The sequence below is a fragment of the Nicotiana tomentosiformis genome, chromosome 5 (assembly GCF_000390325.3).
Source record: "Nicotiana tomentosiformis chromosome 5, ASM39032v3, whole genome shotgun sequence".
Taxonomy (NCBI): Eukaryota; Viridiplantae; Streptophyta; class Magnoliopsida; order Solanales; family Solanaceae; genus Nicotiana; species Nicotiana tomentosiformis.
The window spans coordinates 51,887,213-51,912,945 of record NC_090816.1 but is presented as its reverse complement, the minus strand read 5'-3'; the positions used below and the strand labels follow the sequence as shown (position 1 = coordinate 51,912,945).

The window sequence follows — 25,733 nt, the reverse complement described above, 5'->3', positions numbered from 1 at the left end:
TAAAGACATGGTCTAAACACGACCATAATTGTCTAACAAATGCCCAAAACATGGTGTAACTATATCATTAGCATCTAATAAGAGTAAATAGTCTCAACAAAATAATAACATTTGTCCGGAAATAAAATACATAGAAAGAGATAGATAAGTAGGGAAAAGAAACTCCATATGATGCGGATCAGATAAGGTAAAGCAGCTCACCACGAAGCCTTCAACAAATACCCTTACTCAGCCAGATGGGTACCACTAGTAACTGCCTCAAAACCTGCACAAAAGTGTGCAGAAGTGTAGTATGAGTACAAAACTATGGTATCTAGCCTCGAAGAAGAAGTGGCGAGGGGTCGATACTAACACATACTAATAGTTCAATGAACAAGTGAAGAAATAAATGGAACATGTGATACGGCATGATATCATCAATCAAGTCCAAAATTGGAAAACACGGTAAATCTGAAACTTACTCATGCTTTTCAAACAAAGAGATAGAATACAATATCAATTATCTCAATTCTTTTGATAATCGTGATATGAGTCAATCAAAATTCTTATATACTTAAGAGCTACTGCATGAGTCCAGGCTACTAATCCATGCTCATGATCCAATACCAAAACCTCTCTGCACAAATCCATATATCCGACAATAGCCAAGTGCCTAAACTAGCCCAATCAGGGTGCCTATGGTCACAGGGCTCAAAGTAATATGGGTAATCACCGACTCTGGAGGGACGAATACCTATCTAAGCACAGTTGCATCATGTAACTCGATCCACCAATAATAATATCGCAACATGCAACCCAATCCTGTCATATTACTATTGCAGTGTGCAATCCGATCAAACCATAATACTATTGCGACATGAAACCCGATCAAATAACAATACCATCAATAATAAATATCTGCTCACAATGTCCTTGGTTCCAAGATTCTCAACTTTTCACAATATCTAACTCTCCAACTTATGCACATGTGTATCAAATAATATAATAAAAAAGCACCGGGCATAACAATAAAAAAAGCTCAAATGTCTATAAGATGGTTTTGGCTAATCATGTAATTCAATATATCACAATGGCTCAGTACGCTATCTCAACATACATAAGTATAATTATATTACTAACATGAGCAATTTAAGCCACATAACTACCGAATCATAAAGCAAGTAAGACAAGTGTATGACTACGGATTAACAATAAAGCTCAACATGGCAAAATAATCTTTTATGCCCAATTTAACAAGTCATAACCATAAGAATGCTTCTAATCCATAATTATGGGTCATCACGTAGTCATAGAATTAATGAAACATGGATAATAAATTCACATATCCCAAACAAGACATAATCAAAAGCCAAACTCTACCGGATATAGCCATAACCTAGCTACGCATATACGCTCGTCACCTCGCGTATATGTGGCTTCTAAATCAAGTAACAAGTCGCAAATAGATCACTTATGGGGAGAATTTCCTCTAACAAGGATAGACAAAAGACTTACTTCTTCCCGGCAAGTACCAAATGACTCGAATAGTCAAATATTACTCAAATGAGTCAATACAAGCTTTAGGCATTTATTTCTTATCAAAAGATTCAATATTCGACCCAAATCAAAAAGTCAACAAAAAGTCAACCTTGGGCCTCGGGCTTGAAATCCAAAATTGATTATAGATATTGTTTCTCACGATTCAATTATATGATTAGATTCAAAATCGTATTCTAATTTCCTGTTCAAAATCCCCAAAATCACTCTTTTAAGTTCATTACTAAAACCCCAATTTATACACTTTAAATCCTTATTTTAGGGGCTAGATATCCATGTATATTTTTGAAATATAATTACACAAATGAGTAAAAATTACTTACCCTTGTGAAATATTGCCCCTCTCCAAGTCTAGGGTTCAAAATATGAGAGAAGAAGAAAAAACCCTAAAATTCACAACTTAAATATTCTGCTAGTGATACCTTTCGTGCACATGACCTTAGCTCTGTGTCGCGAAGCACAAATATCTTGCACCTAAAATTCCTTCACCACGAATGCGACATGACCCCTGCAAATGTGATGACCAACTAACAAACCCAACGCAAATGTGAGCAACCCTTCACAAATTCGAAGGCCAAGACCCTCCAGTTGGCTTCTTTCTCATCGCGAACGCAATGCACCTACCCCAACTATATGTCATGCCCCGACCTCGGGGAGTGCGACCGATTCTCAATCGAGATAACCCGGCCGAGCAAACCTGCTAGAGTTTCTTCTACCGAACTCACCCATAAATAAAGAGAATATAAACTTCATTAATTAACACTAAGAGGGTTCATAAAAAATACTAATTCGATCACCATTAGTTACTTCATTTATAATGTCTCAAAATACACACACTTTCATATTTTGGAGTGGAAGATGTAACACACATACAACATTACTATCTTGACTTTCTCAATATGAATACACAACCCACCATGTCTACGGAGCCTCTAATAGATATAAAAGAGTAAAATGATAGTGCCGGCAATAAGGCTCCGGCTATACCTCAAATATAATACACACGGAATAAAAGATACACGAACCCGAATGAAGTGGGGCTCACCAAATCTACGGAGAAGGGGGTGTACTGCTATCAATGATCAATGCCACCTGCTGCGGAACCACATGCATCCATTAAAGATGCAGCACCCCCGGAAAAAGGGACGTCAGTACATAAGGAATATTACTAGTATGAATGACTAAACACCCTCTCAATAGAACGAATAATAACACAAGGAAGGACAATCATAAAATCAATCGGAGCCTCAAACAATACGAAAACATCAAGTTAAGAGTAAGAAAGATTTCAGGTAAATTTCCATATTTTAGGTTGGGAGATCTTAGCACCGATATATCACCGTGATTTTAGCACAGAGTCCGATCACGGCCCGATCGACTAGGTTGTCTCAGCCAAAGACATCAATCACAATTACAATAAGTATCTCAATCTCAATCATTGTTTCAATCATAATCTCAAGCACAATCATCACCATGTGTGAGGCATGGCATCCGATCATGGCCCGACCGCCTAGGCCATATCACGACAATGTCATGCGGATTGACATCACCCTTTTCTAGCAATTATCTCATCCTAATAAAGGGGAATATTTCATCACATAAATCTTGTCCCAAATGAGGGGAACAATTACAATCCATTCCTACACCGACATGTGTAGTTTCGGGGTTAGGTCATTTCAACCTACCTTTCCTCGGTGACTAACGATACTCCCAAAGTATTTGTTATTAAAAGGATTGACAACTCATTTCATTATCTTTTATATATCATTCAGTTCATTGGCACCGATGGCCATAACACAATGTCATTCTTGGAACGTTTGACGTATTTCATATTTCATATTCATCTCTTTCACTTTCAACATTACCACGTATCATCAAAACAAGGCATTTCTATTCCAGACTTTATGTCCACATATTGAACAAATAAGAATGTTAAGCACATTGAGATTTCTTACACAATTTGACTTAATAGCTTTCATTTGAATCACAATTTAAAGATATAACATTTAGATATGTGACCATGCTTCGAGCACATTTTCAAATAGTATATAACATAACAAGAACATTGGAACCTATATTGAACATATATCTTTCGATACAAGGCTTATTTGGAATAATCCACTTATAATGAACAACTCGGGACTTACAAGGATATTGTGGGGATCAATTCTAAAAGAAGAGTTTAGCCAACATACCTTGCTTGAGCTTTCCTTAAGTTACTACAATATTCCAAAAATCCTAGCAATCCCAATCTATTTTGAGACATAACAGAATTGAATACAAATTAGAAAGATATTCATGGTTTCAACTCATTAAATTTTTTATCAAATACTAGGTGTGCAAATTTGACCACAAGGTTCTTCTACAAGATTCCCTTCACTCCATAACTTATTCAATACCAAGAGTTTACTCATATTAGCTCAATTACCTTCCCACCATCCTTATATTTACATGCATGCATAAATAACAACTCTCATACCCAAGAATCACACTCCCAATCTCCCATCTTCTGCCCAAACTCGAAATTAAAGGCTAGGTTTAGAACCTTACCTCTTAAATGAAGACCTTGTGAGTTTTTCATGTGAATTCTCCAAGTCTTGAGCAAGGATTTAGGAACAATTAGCCTAGGGTTTCCTCCTCTCTCTCTCTCTCTCTCTCTCTCTCTCTCTCTCTCTCTCTCTCTCTCTCTCGAACACTCTCTCTTCTCTCTAAAATATCAGATATTTGCCTTCAAAATGACCCCCTAAGGCCTTATATAAAAATAGGGTCGGATAAGAAAATTTTCAAAAAATGACCCCTGATGCAGATCTGCGGTCGCATATGCGACCGCATAACGCTTTTGCGGTCCACAAAGTAGACCGCATAATGGCCCTCTGGAAATGGGCAATTCTTCCCTACTCTTCGACCGCTCTACGGTCGTATAATGCACCACAGAACTCCCCTCCGAAAAATTTCATGTTGGATCTGCGATGGGTTCTGCGGTCCGCGAAATGATTATGTGGCCGCATAATGGTCCGAAATTTGCCCAGGTTTCTGCCTCAGCCTGCGGCAGTTCAGGGATCGCATAATTGACCGCAGAAATGCTCTGCACTTCTAAAAAGTTTCTTCAACTCCCCAACACATTGTTCAACCCAAAAAGTCTGAACTACGGCTTGCAAGCTTGCCGCGAAGAATCTCTATTATCATCCACGCATAAGTCTACCTTGGCATCACGAAACCTCTGGTTATTGGTGAAATTTTTACGGGGCCTTACACTATATGCGAACACGACACCCTATCGCCGAACGCGAAGAACAAAGTACAGCCGGCCAACATCCATCTCCATTGTCGCGAGACATGTTTCGGAATCGCAAAGCACTATAGTACACCAGCAAACCAGCTACTCCAAACTCAACCAAACATTCCAATTTTTTCGAATGCGTCTGAATCACACTTAGACATTCCGGATTACTACCAAAATTTGCCCACAAGTTCATATCAACTGTTAGGACCTATCCAAGGTTTCAAAACCACAGTCAAAGCTTATTAGGCCAAAAGTAAACTATCAGTCAGACTTAAGAACTCTCTAATTCTTCAAATTGCCTACTTTCGGCAAATAAAAGTCAAAATCTTCTACGAACATCAAAAAGAAATTTGAACATACTCCCAAGTCCAAAATCACCATACTAACCTATTGAAACCATCAAATCCCGATTCTGAGGTAGCTTAGTCAGAAGTCAATCCTTGGTCAACTCGTACAACTTAAAACTTGCATGATAAGAATATTTCTTCCACACGATTCCCAAACCTCTGGAATATCCAAAACAACCACACATAAGTCTACCCCGGCCTCCCAGGTGGCCTCTTCGATGTGTTGGTTTCACCATAACACTTTCACGTTGGCAATCTCTTTATTCCTCAAATTTTGAACTTGCCTATCAAGAATTGCAACTGGAATTTCTTCATAAGTCAATTCTTCATTAACCTCGATTGTATCAACCGAGACAATGAGCGACGGGTCTCCAACCACCTTCTTCAACATGGACATGTGGAACAACGGGTGCACTAAAGACATCTCTGGAGGTAGTTCAAGCCTGTACGCCACCTGGCCAATCCTCAGAATGATTCTGTATGGTCTGACATACCTCAAACTAAATTTTCCTTTTTATCAAACCGCATTACGCCCTTCATGGGGGAAACCTTTAAGAATACCTAATCATCCTCTTTAAACTCCAAGTCCCTGCGACGCACATCCGAATAGGACTTTTAATGACTATGCGCAATTTTAACCGTTCTGTAATGATCTTAACCTTCTTCATAGCCTGATGCACGTGGTCCGACCCTATCAATTATGCTTCCCCAATCTCGAACCACCCAATGGGAGATCTACATCTCCTACCATATAAAGCTCGAACGGTGCTATCTAAATGCTAGCGTGATAACTATTGTTGTAGGCAAATTTTATGAGCGGCAAATGATCATCCCAGCTACCCGTAAAGTCAAGAATACAAGCATGCAACATATCCTTAAGTGTCTGCATAGTCTGCTCCACCTGCCCGTCAGTCTGCTGGTGAAAGGATGTACTAAGTTTCACTTGAGTACCCAAACCTTGCTGAAATTTCTTGCAAAAATTAGCTATAAACTGTGCCCCCCGATCTGAGATAATAGAAACTGGAGTGCCATGCAACCTGACTATTTCCTTGATGTATAACTGAGCAAACTATTCCGCTGTGTCGGTAGCCTTAACAGGTAAGAAGGGTGCTGATTTTGTGAGTCGATCCACAATCACCCAAATCGAGTCAAACTTGTGAGGAGTGTGAGATAGTACTACCACAAAGTCCATATTGATCATCTCCCACTTCCATATCGGAATTTCTATGTTCTGGGCCAACCCACCAGGCCTTTGGTGTTGGGCCTTCACTTGCTGACAATTTGGACATCTTTCCATTAAGTCCGCTACATTCCTCTTCATATCATTCCACTTGTAGACTTCCTTAAGATCGTGGTACATCTTTATAGAACCTGGGTGCACGAAATACCTAGAAGTGTGAGCTTCGGTCATGATTCTTTTCCGGAGACCATCCACATTTGGAACACATAGCCGCCCTTGGTACCTTAGTGTACCATCATCCATGTTAAGAGAAGAGGCTGTGGTCTTATGTTTATGAATACCCTCCTTCAATTGTACCATCAATGGGTCGTTGTATTGATTTTCTTTGACTTCCATAACAAGCGATGATTTAGCAATATTTTGCACAATCACTCCTCCTTCACTAAAATTTGCAAGAAGAACTCCCAAACTAGCCAACCGATGAACCTCCTTGGCCAACGGCCTTTGATGTGCCTACAAGTTAGCCAAACTACCCATAGATTCCTGTCTAAGAGCATCTGCTACAATATTATCCTTCTCGAGATGATACAGAATATGGATGTCGTAATCCTTGAGTAATTCAGACCACCTTCTCTGCCTCAGATTTAACTCCTTCAGTTTGAAAATGTATTGAATGCTCTTATGGTCTGTGAATTTATCCACATAGACCCCATACAGATAATGACGCCAAATTTTCTATGCAAATACCACCGCCGCAAGCTCTAAATCATGATTATTGAATTGCCTAGAAGCATAAGCTATCACCTTGCCATGTTGCATTAATATACACCCAAGTCTGATTCTTGAAGCATCACAATATAACACAAAACCATTTGTACCTTCTGGTAGGGTCACCACTGGTGCCGTAGTCAATCTCAATTTCAACTCCTAAAAGCTCGTTTCACAAGAATCTGACCATTGAAACTTAACCGCCTTCTACGTCAATTTAGTCAACGGAGAAGCAAGGGTAGAGAACCCCTCCATAAACTTCCTGTATTACCCCCGCTAGCCCCAAAAAACTGCGAATCCCTGTTGGGGTAGTAGGTCCGGGCCAATTCTTCCCAGCTGCAATCTCCTGAGGATCAACCTCAATTCCTTCTCTGGAGACGACATGACCTAAGAATATGATAGATTTAAGCCAAAAATTCACATTTCGAAAACATCGCATACAACTAGTCCTGATATAAGGTCTGTAGAACTACCCTGAGATAACCGACATGGTCCTCTCGACTTCGCGAATATACAAAGATATCATCAATAAACACTATCACGAATGAGTCAAGTAAAGGCTTGAAGACTCGATTCCTAAGATCTATGAAAGCTACCGAGGCATTTGTTAGCCCAAAAGACATTACCAGAAATTCAAAGTGCCCATACCAGGTTCTGAAAGTTATTTTCGGAATATCCTGCTCCCTGATCTTCAACTGGTGATACCCGGATCTTAAATCGATCTTGGAGAAGTACTTAGCACATTGCAATTGGTCAAACAAGTCATCTATCCTTGGCAGTACGTACTTATTCTTGATCATGACCTTGTTGAGCTGTCGATAGTCAATATACATTCTCAGTGATCCATCTTTCTTCCTTACAAAAGTACCGGTGCGCCCCAAGGCGACACACTCGGCTGGATGAAACCCTTCTCTAACAAATCCTCCAATTGTTCCTTTAGCTCCTTCAATTCTTCCGGTGCCATTTTGTAGGGTGGAATAGATATAGGATGCGTGCATGGCATCACATCAATCCCAAAATCAATCTCCCTATCTGGTGGGATCCCAGGGAGCTCATCCAGAAAGACATCCGGAAATTCATTCACAACCGGCATACACTCAATTGTAGGTGCCTCAACATCGGAGTCCGTAACTCGGACCAAATGGTAAATACACCCCTTGTTAATCATCTTCGTGGCCTTAAGGTAAGAAATAAACCTACCCTTCGGCACCGTATCATCCCCCTTCCATTCGATCACTGACTCATTCGGAAATTCAAACCTAAAGGTTCTGGTTCGACAGTCAAGCTTGGAAAAACATGAATAAAGCCCATCCATCCCCATTATTATATTAAAATCAACCATCCCCAATTCAATGAGATCGGCCATGGTGTCCCGACCACGCACCGTGACAACATAATCCCTATAAACCTGTGTGGCCATAATAGACTCACCAACCGGAGTAGATACAGAGAACGACTCGTGAAGTTGTTACGGTTCTATCCCAAATTCCATAGCAACATAGGGAGTAACATAGGACAAAGTAGAACTGAGATCAATAAGGGCATACACATTAAGAGTTTGAATAGTCAATATACCTGTGAAAATATTTAGAGAAGCCTTTGAACTCTGGCAACCCTACATAGCATAGAAATGATTGGGTCCTCCCGAACTCTGTGTACAACCATAGTTGAACCACGCCCTGCGGGTGCTGGAGAGCTTCGAGCTGGAGGAGGTGCTACAGATGTAGTAGCTGAAGAACTAGCTGGCCTTGTCGTGCCCTTGCCCGCACCCTGGCGAGATGAACGGCAATCCCTCTAGGGTTGGGGGCCCCCACTTAGGATCATTCATGCTGAAGTGCATCTTTCCACACCTAGGGCATGGGGGCCTCTGCTGCTGCTGGAATCTCCCACCAGGCCGACCCTGCTGGTAGGATCCCTTGTTTCCCTGACCGGGCCTAAAATGACTCCGCTGCTGCTGACTGGGACCTGACGATGATGCATTGATTAAAGACTAAGAAAAAGACTGGGATGGCCCTGATAACCCTCCCCTAAATGTTGACCTACCATCACCACCACCCAAAGAACCTCCAAGATTGCCCGCGGACCGGAACTTGCTGCTACTTTCTCACTCCATCCTATTTTTCAGTTTACGGCTATCTGTGGCTTGAGAAAATGGCACCATCTTCCCATAGTTCATATCAAAATTATAGGCAGCTGTAGCGGCCTCATTAATAACCAAGGGGCTAAGGCCCTGCACAAACTGACGCACTTTCGCCTCCATAGTGGGCAGCATGTATAAAGTATGCTTGGACAGGCGCGCGAATCTCATATGGTACTCCCACACACTCAGGCTACATTGCCTTAAGCCCTCAAACTTAGCGGCACGGACTGACTTAGTCTCGGCATGCAAGAAATGATCAACGAAAGCATTGGTGAATTCATTCCACCTCGCCGTAGGGCACCCCACTTCATAGGACTCCTCCCACAATTCAAATGTAAGCATACGCCACCTCTTTTACGTTGTAGGAAGCCAACTCCACTGCTTCTGTCTTAGTAGCATGCATAACCCAAAGAGTATTGTGCATCTCATCAATAAAGTCCTGGGGATCCTCCTCGGGATTAGTACCCATGAACACTAGAGGATCTAACTAAAGAAACTTGTTCACCCTGGAACTAGTAGATTCCCCAGGCTGACTGGAAGAAGTAGGCGCAACATTTGATCTCTGGGACTGAGAAGCCACTATCTGAGCCAATATCTGTATGGCTCCCCTAAGTTCTCCCTCAAAAACATCGGGACCGGAAGCTGGGGCTGGAGGTGGAACTGGAATGTCAGTTGGAGGGACTGTTGCACCCTCAGTAGGTGTAGGGACAGGTGCGTTCTGATCAGTTGTAATATAGTTAGGCCGTTTAGGAATTGGGGGAATATCCTCACCCCTCGGTTGCTCACACGCATCATCAAATATAGAATCCACTGCCACTCTTGGGGTGACATTGGCTCCTTGGCTAGTTCTTGCCTTTTTCCTAGGCGGCATGTTCAGAAAGTTAGAGTAAAGCACGAGTTAAAGGAGGAACAATCTTACATTCACCTTTATCGCACGATTGAGAACATCAAAGAAGGGTATTATTCCTAAATACACAAGTAGCCCCCTAATTATGAATGTGAGCAACAACACACCTATAAGAAGGACTCTACTAGACACGTATCCGAGATAACCTATGACACTTTACACCTTAGGCTCTGATACCAACTTTGTCACACCCCGACCTCGGGGAGCGCGACTAGCGCTCAATCGAGATAACCTGGCTGAGCATGCCGTCTAGATTTCCTTCTACCTAACTCACACATAAATAAAGAGAATATAAACGTCATTAATGAACACCAAGAGGGTTTATAAACAATACTAATTCCATCACCATTACTTACTTTATTTATAAAGTCTCAAAATACACACACTTTCATAGTTTGGAGAGGAAGATATAACACACATACAACATTACTATCTTGACTTTTCCAATACCAATACACAACCCACAACATGTTTGCGGAGCCTCTTATAGATATAAAAGAGTACAATGTTAGTGCCGGCAACAAGGCTCCAACTATACCTCAAACATAATACACACGGAACAAAAGATACACGACCCCGAATAAAGTGGGGCTCACCAAATTTGCTGAGAAGGGGGTGTACAGCTATCAATGATCAATGCCACCTGCTGAAGAACCACCTGCATCCATTAAATATGCAGTGCCCCCGACAAAAGGGATGCCAGTACATATAGAATAGTACTAGTATGAATGACTAAACACCCTCTCAATAGAACGAATGATAAGACAAGGAAGGACAATCATAAAATCAATGGGAGCCTCAAACAATACCAAAACATCAAGTTAGGAGTAACAAAAGTTTCAAGTAAATTTCCATATTTTAGGTTGGGAGATGTTAGCACTGATATACCACCGTGATTTTAGCATGGAGTCCGATCATGGCCCGATCGGCTAGGCCGTCTCAGCCAAAGACATCAACCAAAATCACAATTATTATCTCAATCTCAATCATTGTTTCAATCATAATCTCAAGCACAATCACCACCATGTGTGCGGCATGGCGCCCGATCACGGCCCGACCGCCTAGGCCGTCTTACCACAGTGCCATGTGGATCGACATCACCCTTTTCTTGCAATCATCTCATCCCAATAAAGGGAAATATTTCATCACATCAATCTTGTCCCAAATGAGGGGAATAATTACAATCCATTGTTACACCGGCATGTGTAGTTTCGGGGTTAGGCCATTTCAACCTACCCTTCCTCGGTGACTAACGATACTCCCAAAGTGTTTGTATTAAAAGAATTGACAACTCATTTCATTATCTTTTATATATCATTTAGTTCATTGGCACTGTTGGCCGTAACACAATGTCACTCTTGGCACGTTGGTCGTATTTTATATTTCATATTCATCTCTTTCACTTTCAACATTACCACGTATCATCAACAACAAGGCATTTCTATTCCAGACTTTATGTCCACATATTGAACAAATAAGAATGTTAAGAACATTGAGATTTCTTATACAATTTGACTTAATAACTTTCATTTGAATCACAATTTAAAGATATAACATTTAGATATGTGACCCATGCTTCGAGCACATTTTCAAATAGTATATAACATAACAAGAACATTGGAACCCATATTGAACATACATCTTTCGAAACAAGGCTTATTCGGAATAATCCATTTATAATGAACAACACAAGACTTACAATGATATTATGGGGTTCAATTCTAAGAGAAAAGTTTAGACAACATACCTTGCTTGAGCTTTCCTTAAGTTACTACAATGTTCTGAAAATCCTAGAAATCCCAATCTATTTTGAGACATAACAGATTTGAACACAAATTAGAAAGATATTCATGGTTTCAGCTCATTTGGGCATTTTATCAAATACTAGGTGTGCAAATTTGACCACAAGGTTCTCCTATAAGATTTCCTTCACTCCATAACCCATTCAATACCAAGTGTTTACTCATATTAGCTCAATTACCTTCCCACCATCCTTATATTTATATTCATGCATAAATAACATCTCTCATACCCAAGGATCACACTCCCAATCTCCCATCTTCTGCCCAAACTTGAAATTGAAGACTGGGTTATAACCTTACATCTTAGATGAAGACCTTGTGAATTTTTCATGTAAATTATCCAAGGATTGAGCAAGGATTTAGGAACAATTAACCTAGGGTTTCCTTCTCTCTCTCTAGAACACTCTCACTTCTCTCTAAAGTATCAGATTTTTGCCTCAGTCTGCGGCAGTTCTGCGACCTCAGAATTGCTCTGCACTTCTAAAAAATTTCTTCAACTCCCCAACGCATTGTTCAACCCAAAAAGTCCAAACCGAGACTCGCAATCTTGCCGCGAAGACTCTCTACAATCATCCACGCATAAGTCTACCTCGGCATCACGAAACATCGGGTTTTAGGTGAAATGTTTACGGGGCCTTACACTATATGCGAACGCGACACCCTGTCCCTGAATGCGAAGAACAAAGTCCAGCCGGCCAAAATACTTCTCCATGGCCGTGAGACCTGTTTCGCAATCGCAAAGCACTACATTACACCAGCAGACTAGCTACTCCAAACTCAACCAAACTTTCCAATTTTGTCGAATGCGTTTGAATCACACTTAGACATTCCGGATTACAACCAAAATTTGCACACAAGTTCATATCAATTGTTAGGAGATATCCAAGGTTTCAAAACCACAATCAAAACTTATTAGCCCAAAAGTAAACTATCGGTCAGACTTAAGAACTCTCCAATTCTTCAAATTGCCTACATTCGACAAATAAAGTCAAAATCTTCTACGAACATCCAAACCAAATCTAAACATACTCCCAATTCCAAAATCACCATACTAACCTATTGAGACTATCAAATCCAGATTCTGAGGTAGCTTAGTCAGAAGTCAAACCTTGGTCAACTCGTTCAACTTAAAACTTGCATAATAAAAATAACTCTTCCAAACCAATCCCAAACCTCTGGAAAATCCGAAACAACCATACTCACAAATCGTAAAGCATCATATGAAACTACTCAAGAGCTAACATCACAGAACAGAATGCCAAAACTCAAAATCACTTGTCTGATCGTTATATTCTCCCCCACATAAATCTACGTTTATCTTGGAAAGTGCCAAGAATCACTCCAAAGCCATCACATAACTGTATAAACTCACCATACACACACCCACGAGTGACACCATGCCACCTCAATCCATATAAGTCCAGTTACATAATCCCGACGGAAGATGCTTCTTTCAACTTTAGCCCATAAGCCTTAGAACCAAATTCCAACTTTAGCCGATTCTTGTATATATACACTGTATCAATCCCACAAGCTGCGTCAAGTCATACGTGTACACCAATAACTACTCATTAACAAACTCGATAACTTTAATATACCTCATATCAAATAAAATCGTGTGGCGAAACTTCGCAACTCTACTAATGATGAAAGAAACATGTAGAAACTTATAAAGACCCATCAAATCAATAAGTCATAGTGTTCTGTATCCCGAGAAGAACCATTGCTAAATTGTGAGTTGACTAGTGGCATTCTTATTGCAAACATACCTTATCCAAATCCGATTGCACCAATTCCACGTCCAATAGCTTTGTCTCACTCAATACAAGCTGCTCGATCGACATGCCACACCAAATGCAACCTACAACCTCATACAATGTGATCCGTGCACCAAACAAGCAACAACTCGCATATGACTAATAATAGAAACAGAACCAAATAAGAGAACTATTTAACAAGTTGAACAAAAACAATAACAAAAGCATAATTCTATGAACCCAACCCACAAAGGAGATGAACAACACCTAATCACAAGTAATCATGTCAAAACATAACACCTTTGCGGCGCATAACCCGATCTAAAAATATCCATCCATATGGGAATACCCAACGAGACATAATTCTCATACTCATCAAACACATGTGTGCCGAAAACAAGCACATAAAGTGTGTAAACATAACTATGGGGAGACAGATAATATAATACTCTATGGAATATGGTAAGCACCACTAAGGTGCAATAAGCAAATCAACATTTCAAGAACCATCTCGCTCATATAGCGTCACAAGGCCTAAATAGAACCACACATGCACGTGAATAATTAGATAGTCTCATAACCCATCATAACATAATAGTGTACCATATTAAATAGATCAGGACATGAATAATATCATCTCCATCAAATGGCACCACATAGTAAATGCTATGTTTAGAAAGCAAATCCAATCTAGTATAGAACACACATTCATATAAGGTCTACCAATAGGCCTCCAAACCGATTCAAACCATTTTGAAATAGGTAAGTAGCCTTCCAAAGGTCTACAGTGAACCTATCCATGATACATACAACCAGCTGCCTAACCATTAACTGTCACGTCTCAACCATGGAGAGCGCGACTGGCTCTCGACCGAGACATCCCAGTCAAGCAAGCCTAGTTGATGCCTTCTACCCAACCTTACCCATGAACAATTTAAGAATCAGTCATAGGAAATAGACATGAGAAAAGTAAAGTGTTCCACATTTTTTTCATTACTTATAGAACCTTCATTTACAATTTCTAAAATATTAAAAGTTCATAGTTTTGAAGGAAAACATGTTTGACAAATACCAACACTTCTAGTTCACTACCCAACATTGAACACCACCCAAAGTATGTCTACGGAGCTTCTAAGTATAATAGAATAGTAGTATAAAAGTGTCGGCAACAAGGCCCCGGCTATACCTCAAAACACAATGTGCAAAAATCAAATGTCATAAGGCCCCGAAGTAGAGTAGGGCTCATAAAGTCTGCTGAGTAGAGGGTAACTGCTAACAAGGATCAAAGCTGACTGCTGACAAACCACCTGCATCCATTAAAGATGCAGCGCCCCCAGCAAAAGAGACGTTAATACATATGAAATAGTACTACTATATAAAGCTAAATACCCTCTCATGAAATAGAATGCCAAAATAAATGGGGGGAAATCATGAAAAGCGACAAGGAAAAATTAATGATATCCAAATGCCAAGTTAAAACATAATAATTTTCAAAACAAGAAATTAACCTTTTTGGTTGGGAGATCATTAGCCTCTGATCATCACACGATGCACGAGGCATGGAGTCCAATCACGGCTCGATCGGATGAGCCATCACTCCACGAATGAATATGGATCGACATGTGGTGTGAATAAAATATAATAATAAGAAGGAGGAACCACCATGCGCACAACATGGCATCTGATCTCAAACCGATTGGCTAGGCCGTCTCCCCACATATGCTGTGTGAGTTGACTTTTAATCCAAGGCCATCAACAATCTCATCCCACTTAAGGGGAATAATCTCATCACATAATTATCATCCCAATTAAGGGAAATAATTTCAATCCACTGTTACACCGGTACATGTAGTTTCGGGTGTGTGCCGTTACTACCACCCTTCCTCGGCTCGCTAATGATACTCCCAAAAACATATTTTTGCGTATAAAGCAAATACAAATATGAATGCATTCATCTCATAACCTTTCATACCACTCACAACACCAACATATAGAATATTCCAAAAATCGTAGCTTTAAATTCATTATTAGTGAAGGCTTTAAACATAATGGACTTATTTCTAAAGAATGCAGCCAAATAATTAGCAATGAAGGCACCAGTTAAAATTATAAATAAGTAATACACCATTTATTTTAGAAATACCTTTCTCACGGGCAATGCTCAATTTCAACTCATGAGTATGTAAGAACTCAGACCACATTGGAAATACTTACAAAGGAGAGCGTGGTGATTTACGGTTGAAACATGGATTCAAACCATATGTATTAGTTAAAAACAATCATATTTGAATATTTGCCAACTAAGGGGAGCATATTATGATAAGGGAAATTTGAACATGACTCGAGTGCATAAGCTTTTAGGCAAATCTATCATCTGAAGTAAATTAAAACCATAGGAAAAGGGATTGGTCAACCACATTTGGAACTTACGAGAAAATCATGGATTTCGATTCTAGAAAGGAAATTTAGCCAACATACCTCAAGTAAGCTTTCCCTTAGAGCACTAAAGCGTCCCAACACTTTTCGCAATTTTAATCCATAGGAAGATAGGGAAAATTGAATGCTAATTAGAAGGATTCTCGTGATATAAGTTCTTGGGAATTTTTATAAATATCTAGTATGCAAAATCGAATTCAAGGCTCTACAATGGTAATCCATTCATCCCTCAATAAATTTCAACAAGAAACTACCCGAAATAGTTCAACAAGCCCACATACTACCTCCTATTAGCATATGCATGGACTATCTCCAACTTCACAACCTACTTAGACCCAAAACAAACTTGCATGGATGATGTAGGACAAGAACTTACCCGGATATGTGGTGGCTTAGTGAGTGATAATCTTGAATCTTCATGATTGGGGCAAGGATTGACGAGCAAAGCACTTAGGGATTCCTCCTCTCGCTCTAAAGAACTATCCTATCTCTAAAATAGTCGTTTAACCCAACCAAAATAACCCCCAAACTCATTTTATAAAAATGGGTTCGGGTAAAATTTCCTCAAACTTAAGTCTCTGAACTGGGTCTGCGATCGCAAAACAAATATGCGGTCCGCAAAAATGGCCCCAAAAACTGGGCCGGCCTGATCAATTCTTCGACCCGCAGAACAGTTATGCGGTCACATAACGCACCGCAAAAGTCTCCCTCCGGAATTTTTTTCATGCTGAATCTGCCACGGATGTGTGGCTAGCGAAATGCTTATCACATAATTGACTGCAAAATGACCTCCACAATTGGCTTTGAACCTGTTGCACTCTGCGGTAAATCTGTGGTCCGCGGAGTAGTTACGCGGCCACAAAATGGACCGCAGAAATCCCATGTTCTGAAAAAATCATTCCTCCAACTCCCCAATACACTGCACAACCCAGAAAATCCGTACCACGGCAAGCTTAGATTATCTACTACCTTCAAATACATTAGCCTACCTCGGCACTGCATAACCCGGGGTTCTAGGTAAAATTTTAAGGGGCCTTACATTAATATATTTTCACAGTCTGCAACCATAGGGAAAGTTTGCCTTTAAGAAATCCAAACTCTAAAGCTCAATAATACATGAATCTCACTAATCTCTAACCCTCCCACTTAAATGACTTCCACGTCCCACATGCACAATTATCTCATAAGAAATAGTCCCACAAAACTTCCGCATCAAGTAGCAAAACCTAAACATCAGCGATTACTAACCACTAAATTTTTGTAGTACTAGTCAAGAATCCGCAAATTAATACATAACATGTTTTCTACAGCACCCACCCTTCTCAGGTGATACGAGATAGTGCTATCATTCTCCTAAACAAATGAAATCTCTCATGCTATCTAGAACTCATGACCATTCTTTCGAAATTAAACCGCAACCCCGTTTATTCAATCCCAATCTCACACAACTCAACATATCTAACACACTATTATATAAAAATAAAATAATCTTGTTATCAACTATGAATCACAAGTAGGATGGTCCCACTCATAAAAACTCCATCGACCATAAACCATCCACTTAACCTAATTTATGAGAAAAGCACAACACGCAATAAAATTTCTATACCCGTAGAAGACAACAACCTTAAGTTATGGTCAAAACCATCATAAACTCCTCGAAACCCATTGCATATAACCAAGATATCACAATTGAATCCCTCTAAATCAATCAAGCCTCACAGGCTGCCAAACACAAAGTCCTACTGCATAAAGTTCCTGTAATTCCCTTTCATACCAAGGGAATCGATCATTTCCTTTAGCATGATGATCAAAGCCACTCCTATATTGAACCAACTTCTTCATAGTTCTTGATCTACCTTCAAGATAACATCTCTCTTTCCCATTACAGCATGGCCCTCAAGCAAAACTCATCCCAAGTGATCTCTTTATGAAACTACGTTGTCCTAGGATCCGTAAACCACTTTATTTTCTTCATACACCCAAAGGCACCTCAAACCAAAATGCTTGCACTGAAGAGACATCTATGAATCCAAAGCTATATATTTCATCCCTAAAATACTGCATCGCAGAACTGATAATGATATAGAAATACTCCAATTCTCTCTCACAATCAAATGCGAATCTCAAATTATTAGCACACAACGAATACAAAAATTCTTAGGTATCATATCTTGAATCTTGAACCCATTCGAATCATTCTTGAGAGTCACCCATTATGTCTTAGTCACGAATACATAGCCAAAATTGCCGAACGACTAGTGCTCCATTAGAATGTGAATATTCAAAAGAAGAAATTGAGTGAATCCTTTCCCATTGCACATAACATCCACAAGAAACATTAAAATTGAGTCATTCCATAACTGGTTACAACCCGCATTTCTATGTTAGAATGTGTCTTTAGTGAATCAATATAAGACGGGGAGTTTAAGAACCTTTACAAAGATAATGATGACTTAAAACAGTTGTTAAGGAATTATCGTGAGCGTTGGAGGCTAAACGGATCAAAGATGTTATAGCCCATCTTTCAGGATAAAACTAGGAGTGCTTAATTTTCTAAGGGGGTTGTGATTTAACTTACTTGAATCATATAACATTTGTATGTTAGTTTTTGATATCAAACAAGTTGTAAAATAAAATTCGGCAAAAGTTATTGTAAATTACGTTCATTATTTCACTAAAATTTGGGTCTAATGTTACTGATGTTTTCTCCCAATATACTTAGATTTACGGGGTGATCCACCCAGAAAAGTGAAGGTCTACGAGTCTAGTTTCCAATATATTAAAACCTTTGTCAATGAAATATTTTAGTAGAGAGATATTTGCATTTTTGCGAGACTGCACAGGCAGCCCTTTGGGACCCACTTAGGCGGTGGAAAATTATCAAGTTGTATAAAGTGGTAGAACAACTTGGAGACCACATTTTTGTCGATATCAGTTCCTATATACCATAAAACTCTAAAGGTTCTTACATAGTTCAAGATCTTATCGGAAGGTTCTTAAAGTGAATCAAATACTAGAAACCTTGTAGTGGTCATAGATTTGTTATTGCTCTTCTGGTGGCTATTTTGGGAGATTTCTTCACGGTGAAGTAAGCTTGAGTTGGAGCTATTCTTGTTGATTGAAGGTTATATTATGACTCTTCTACTTGTTCACGAGTTTATCTAAGTCATAGCTATCTTATTGTTAAATAACTTGTAAGATAAAAGGAGAAAACTGCATGTTTGATGTGTTATAGTTGTTGGATTGTTTTGGGATGTTTTGAGCTACATTGTTGCTGGGAAATTATGGAGAACAACTTGGGTTTGTTGCTATTGATCTTTTATTATGCTTATGGAGAAAGGAAGGTGGTGGTTGTGTCAATGAGATGAGCTCGTTCCTCAATACGTTATATTCTAGTTTCCCTTTTCATTGACAAAAGTCCTATTGTCCTTTATTGTTGTTGTTGTCACACCACTGATTGGCTGATTATGAGCTTACTTCTAAGTTAAATTCATGGATCGTTTATGCGGGAAGGGGACTGGTTATGTGGTGTTGGTTGTGTTGCTCGATTTGAAAGAAAAGACAAGTCAGAAATGTGTCATTTAGTAATCTGAGACTGAGCTTCTCGCTCATTACTTTGTTCTTGATTTGTTGGCTAGTTATAGTCATTATTATGCCTATTGTAGGCTTGGGGAAAGTACTAAAATAAGGGGAGATTCTGATACATGGTATAATAGTATTCTTTAAGTTAACAAACATATTGTCATTGTTATAGGTTGAGGTGCTATTCGAGACAAGTTCATTATTGAGTTTGTAAAGGTGACAAGAGGTATGTAATGGCTATCCTTTTTCTTCTACGGGCATGAATCCATAGTAAGTGTGAATTCGATGAATCTTATATGAGAGACGCATATTGTAGAGCTCGTGTCTCAATAGGTGTTACATCTTTCTGTATACTTCCATCATATCTTATTTAGAGGGTTCCTACACGCTTTATGTTATTCAATTGAGTTGGAAAGAGATAGAAAGTAACATTCGTACATCCATACATTCTTCTATGTACATGATATATAACATCATATACATATATTTTCTGTAGCGTGGCCACTTATTCAGTGAGAGATATTATTACCTGCCCACTTAGTTAGTGAGAGATACTATTGCCTGGCCTTATGGTCAGTGAGAGTTTATATTTGCATGGACACTTGGTCAGTGACAGATATCATTGTCCATCCACTTGGTCAGTCCGAGATACTATTGCCTGGCCTTATGGTTAGTGAGAGTTTATATTTTCCTGGCCTTATGATCTATGAGAGTTTATATTTGCCCGGCCTTATGATCAATGAGAGTTTACTGTAGCCTAGCCACTTGGTCAGTGAGAGATACAACGAGCTCTATATGTGGCCAGCTAGCTATGATATCACGATATTACATTGTGTTGAGTCGGAAATAGTACAAGTCTAAAGCCAATGACATAAATAACTGTGTTAATATATAAAATCTTTGGAACTGGTAATACATAGTCATGATCTCTAAAATAGAAGTACAAGTCTAGAAATACTAAATAGAAATAATGTCTGAATAAAAGCAACAACGACTGAAATGGAATGAAACACCCAAGAACGAAGTCGAAATGCAGCTCTACTTCATTTGTCGAAAAATCAGAACAACAATCACAGCAGCACATCGCTTGGTCCAACACATGGATCTTCACAATTAAGTGTAGAGTGTACTATGAGTACAACCGACCACATGTACTCAGCAAGTATCATATCTAACCTCGCCGAGGTAATAGAGGAAAGCATTATAAATGATACTCTCTAGTTACCTGCTCAGCTCATGAAGTTCCACAAGTCCACAAAAATAATATCATCAAATCATGAAAACACAGATAAAGTCACCTCGATGTACAATAGATAATATGTTAAACTTTTGTCTGAGTTAACAATCCAGCATATAAAGAAGATATGCTCATAAAACAAGTATACAACCAAGGAAAGTTGCAATTAGAGAACAAATGCAATAACCTAACCAAAGCACTGATCAGTTTTCCTCATACCGCATGTACACCATCAAGAGAGAAACATGCGAGGGTGACCCTAAGGGGTGGATCCTTATCCACATATTGCACATACAACTCACATTCCATATATATCAACCGTACGGACAACTTACGTGCCAATAATTACAATCGCATGGACAACTCACGTGATATCATTTCTCGGATCCGTACGGACAACTCACGTGCTATCATAAATTAACCGCACAGACAACTCACGTGCTATCATATCTCAATCGCACGGACAACTCACATGCTACTAGTCCAATCCATATCACACAGAAAGCAGATATACAAGGTTACATGTACATGAATAATGGATGTCAAAATGCATACACATGGATAGGTATAAGTGACATACTAAGGTATATGCATGTGCGAAGTGTGCTACCATAGCTCAAATCAGGCAATTATATCATGAAAGTAGCAATTATCATGTTCAATCAAGAGAAATCAATTCAAGGCATATCGTAGCCTAAGCACTACCCCGAGCATGGATAATATCCAGATGCACGCACATGGGCTCAACCCCTCACATGTGCGCCACCCATAGCACGTAACTATCACTAATAACTCAACCAACTACTGCCTTAAGCAAGTTTAGGTAAGATAATTACCTCAAGTAAGCCAAATCAATACTGTAGAAATCCTTTCCCGTCTGAATCAACCTCCGGACGGCTTTAATCTAGCAAAATTAACTTAATAACATTAATAAAAAGGAAACAACCCCAAACAATAATGCTTTGACTTTTAAGAAAATTCAAAAGGTCAACCATGGCATGCCCAAAAGTAACAAATTCCAAACACCCATTTGAATATGACTTCAACCATACAAGTTTCATCCAATTTCGACTCCGAATCGGGGTTCAAATCCTCAAATTTCATTTAGAAAGGTTTTTACCAAAATCCCTAATTTTGTCACTTAGATTCACCAATCCAACGCTAAAATCAAGGTTGTAATCATGAATAATAACAAATTCGAGTCAAAAACACTTACCCCAATCCAAATCATGAAAATTCCCTCAAACTTTTCCCAAATCCGATCTCCCAATCTCAAAATACTAAAAAATAACTAAAGCCCTCGAAATTGAGTACTTAAGGGTCTGCCCAGGCATACCCTTCACGAACGCGGCCCATGCCTCCATTCGCGAAGCATAAAATGATGTCTACATCAAAATACCATTCACGTTTGTGTCCATACACACGTGAACACGATGAAGAACTCACCAGGCCCTATGTAAGCACGGCAAGGACCTTGCGAACGCGTAGGCCAAACGCTCCCAGCTCCCAGCTGCTTCGGGAATGCGGCACCCAACCACGAATGTGATGAAGGGCGACTTCCCAGCTCATACAAACCCTCTGCGAACGCAACTCTCTTATCGCGATCGCGATGAAGATAATCAGACACGAGAAATAGAACAGTCCAAAACAAAAGAAAATGGTCTGAAATCCATCTAATACACACCTGAGGCCCCTAGGACCCCGTCGAATAACACCAACCAATCCCAAAATATAATACAAACCTACTTAAGGCCTCCAATTAGACAGAATAATATCAAAGCCACGAATCGCATCTCAATTCAAACTTGATAAGCTAATCAAAATTTCTGAATTCAAGACTTACGTCGAACATGCCTAAACAACTCGGAATAATCTCAAATTTTGCATACAAGTCCCAAATGACACAGTGGGCGCCTATTCCAACTCCTGGAACCAAAAGTCGAACTCGATATCATCAGAAGTCAAACCTCGGTTAGATCTTACAACTTAAGCTTCCAACCTAGGAACTAGGTGTTCCAATTCAATTCAAAACTTTCTAAAACCAAACCAACCATCTTCGCAAGACACATAACGACAAATATACATATGTAAAGCATCAAATGGGAAAAACAAGGCATAAATACTCAAAACGACCAGCTGGGTCATTACGTTCTCCCCCTCTTAAACAAACATTCATCGTCGAACGAGTCTAGAACTACACTTGAAGTGCCGAAAAAGTAGGGATATCTACTCTACATATCATGCTCGGTCTCCCAATTCGCCTCCTCAACTGGTTGACCCCTTCACTAAACCTTCACCAATGTAATATTCTTTGACCTCAGCTTACAAAATTGCTTATCCAAAATGGCCACTAGCTCCTCATCATAAGTCAAATCCTTGTCCAACTACACCGAGCTAAAATCTAACACATGTGACGGGTCCTCATAATACTTCTGGAGCATAAAAATATGAACATTGGATGAACTCCCGATGGACTAGGTGGCAAGGCAAATTTGCAAGCCACCTCACCAACCCTCTCCAAGACCTCAAAGTGACCAATATAACGAGGGCTCAACTTGCCCTTCTTCCCGAACATCATCACGCCCTTCATGGGCGAAACTCTAAGTAAAACCCTTTCACCCACCATGAATGCCACATCACGAGCCTTCCTATCGGGATAACTCTTATGGCAGGAGTGCGTTGTACATAGCCGCTCCTGAATCAATTACACCTTCTCCAAAGTATCACGAACCAAATTAGTGCCCAACAACCTAGCCTCCCCAGGACCGAACCAACCATCTGGAGTACAACATTTCCTCTCATATAAGGCCTCATAAAGAGCCATTTAGATACTCGACTGATAATTGTTATTGTAGGAGAACTCTGCTAACTATAGAAACTGATCCCACTAACCCCCAAAAACAATGACATAGGCTCGTAACATATCCTCCAATATCTGAAGCCCTGATCTTTAACTGATGGTACCCCGATATCAACTAGATCTTCGAGAATACCATAGACCTCTGAAGCTGATCAAATAAATCATCAATACATGGTAGGGGATACTTGTTTTTGATAGTAACCTTGTTCAACTGTGTATAGTCAATGCATATTCTCATAGAACCATCTTTCTTCTTCACACATAGTAACGCTGCACCTCAAGGTGACATACTATGCCTAATGAATCCCTTACAAGAAACTCCTTTAACAGTTCCTTCAATTCCTTTAGCTTCACTAGTGCCATGCGATATTGTTGAATAGAGATGGGTTGAGTTCCTCGCACCAAATCAATACAAAAATCAATATCCCTATCTGGTGGCATGGCCGACAGGTCTATAGAAAACACATCTGAGAACTCCCTCACAACTAGAACTGACTCAACAGTAGGAGTATCAGCATTAACATCTCTCACGACGAACAAATAAGCAAAACACCCATTCTCAACCATCTATTGAACCTTAAAAAACGAATTCACTCTACTAGGAGTCTGACCAAACGAACCCTCCACTCCAACCTAGGCAACCCCAGCATCACCAATGTTAGAGTCTTAGCATGACAATCAAGAATAGCATTATATGGAGATAACCAATCCACATCCAAAATACCCTCAAAATCAACAATACAAAGCAATAAACGATCAACTCTAGTCTCGTAACCCCCAATGATAACTACATAAGACCGATATAAATGATCCACCATAGTAGAATCACCCACCGGTGTAGATACATGAACATGAATATCTAGAGAATCACGAGGCATATCCAAATAACGAGCAAAATGGGATGACACATAAGAATAAGTGGAACCAGGGTGAAATAATACTGAAGCATCCCTATGGTACAATAAAACAATACTTTGATCACGGCGTCAGAAGCAACTGTCTCTAGTTTGATTGGAAAATCATAGCAACAGGCTTGTCCACCACCTGATTGACCTCCCCTTCTAGGGCGACCTCAAACCGACTGAGCCCCATCCCTAGCTGGTTGTGTGGGTTGTGTAGCTACTGCTGCTAAAATCATAGGCTGCATTCTCTATTGTGGGACTCTACTCATAAGTCTGGGGCAATCCCTCTTCTCCCAATGAAAGACTAGCTGAGGAAAGAAGGAAGAAGGCTTTGTCCTAAGCATAACAACCTAAATTAGACATCATAGATAAAATGTCTTGTAACAATAGTCTCATTAGAACCTTATATTCACTCAATAAGAAAGTGGCACCTATCGTTAAGTAAAATAAAAAGTGATATTCGAGATGATATGAGTTACAGGAAATTCTAGTATGTGTGGGCACTACGATAAGCCAAGAATTCATGCAACATGTGGTAGAATGACCAGGAAAAGTAATTGCTTACATTTAAAGACAGTTGGGAAGGAACAAAAGGAATTATTCGATCTATGACCCAAATTTAGTTATGTTATGAATGCACTTAAGATTTCGGAGAATTATCCATGCAACATATATATTGACATTCTTACAGTTATAGAAGACTCCTATATATTATTAAAATGAAGAATTGAGTCCATGTCATAGACAAACACTTGAATTAGAATATTATAACATGGATGTTCCATAGTGTCCATGAAAGGTTAATGTAATAGCTAATACCCTATGCCGTAGATTGGAAGACAGCTTAAGCCTACTTAAAGTCTGAGAGGGAAGAGAAAGCTCGAGAGTTATATCAGCTAAGTAAATTAGGAGTCTGATTATTAGACCCAAAGGATTATAGAAATCGTGACTCAAAACATTGCAGAATCACTATTAATAGCATAAGTACCAGAG

General features: G+C 39.6%; 1 protein-coding gene across 1 annotated transcript; it reads right to left on the bottom strand.

Moving 5' to 3' along the window:
- Nucleotides 1–5,395: 5,395 nt before the first annotated feature.
- On the bottom strand, nucleotides 5,396–8,435 carry LOC138892348 (uncharacterized). The gene is made up of 4 exons (XM_070176055.1): nucleotides 8,006–8,435; nucleotides 7,386–7,501; nucleotides 6,476–6,859; nucleotides 5,396–5,620 (listed from the first exon to the last, which is right to left on the bottom strand). Exons 1-4 carry the CDS (start codon nucleotides 8,433–8,435, stop codon nucleotides 5,396–5,398), a joined length of 1,155 nt encoding a protein of 384 aa, XP_070032156.1.
- Between the last annotated feature and the right edge of the window lie 17,298 nt (nucleotides 8,436–25,733).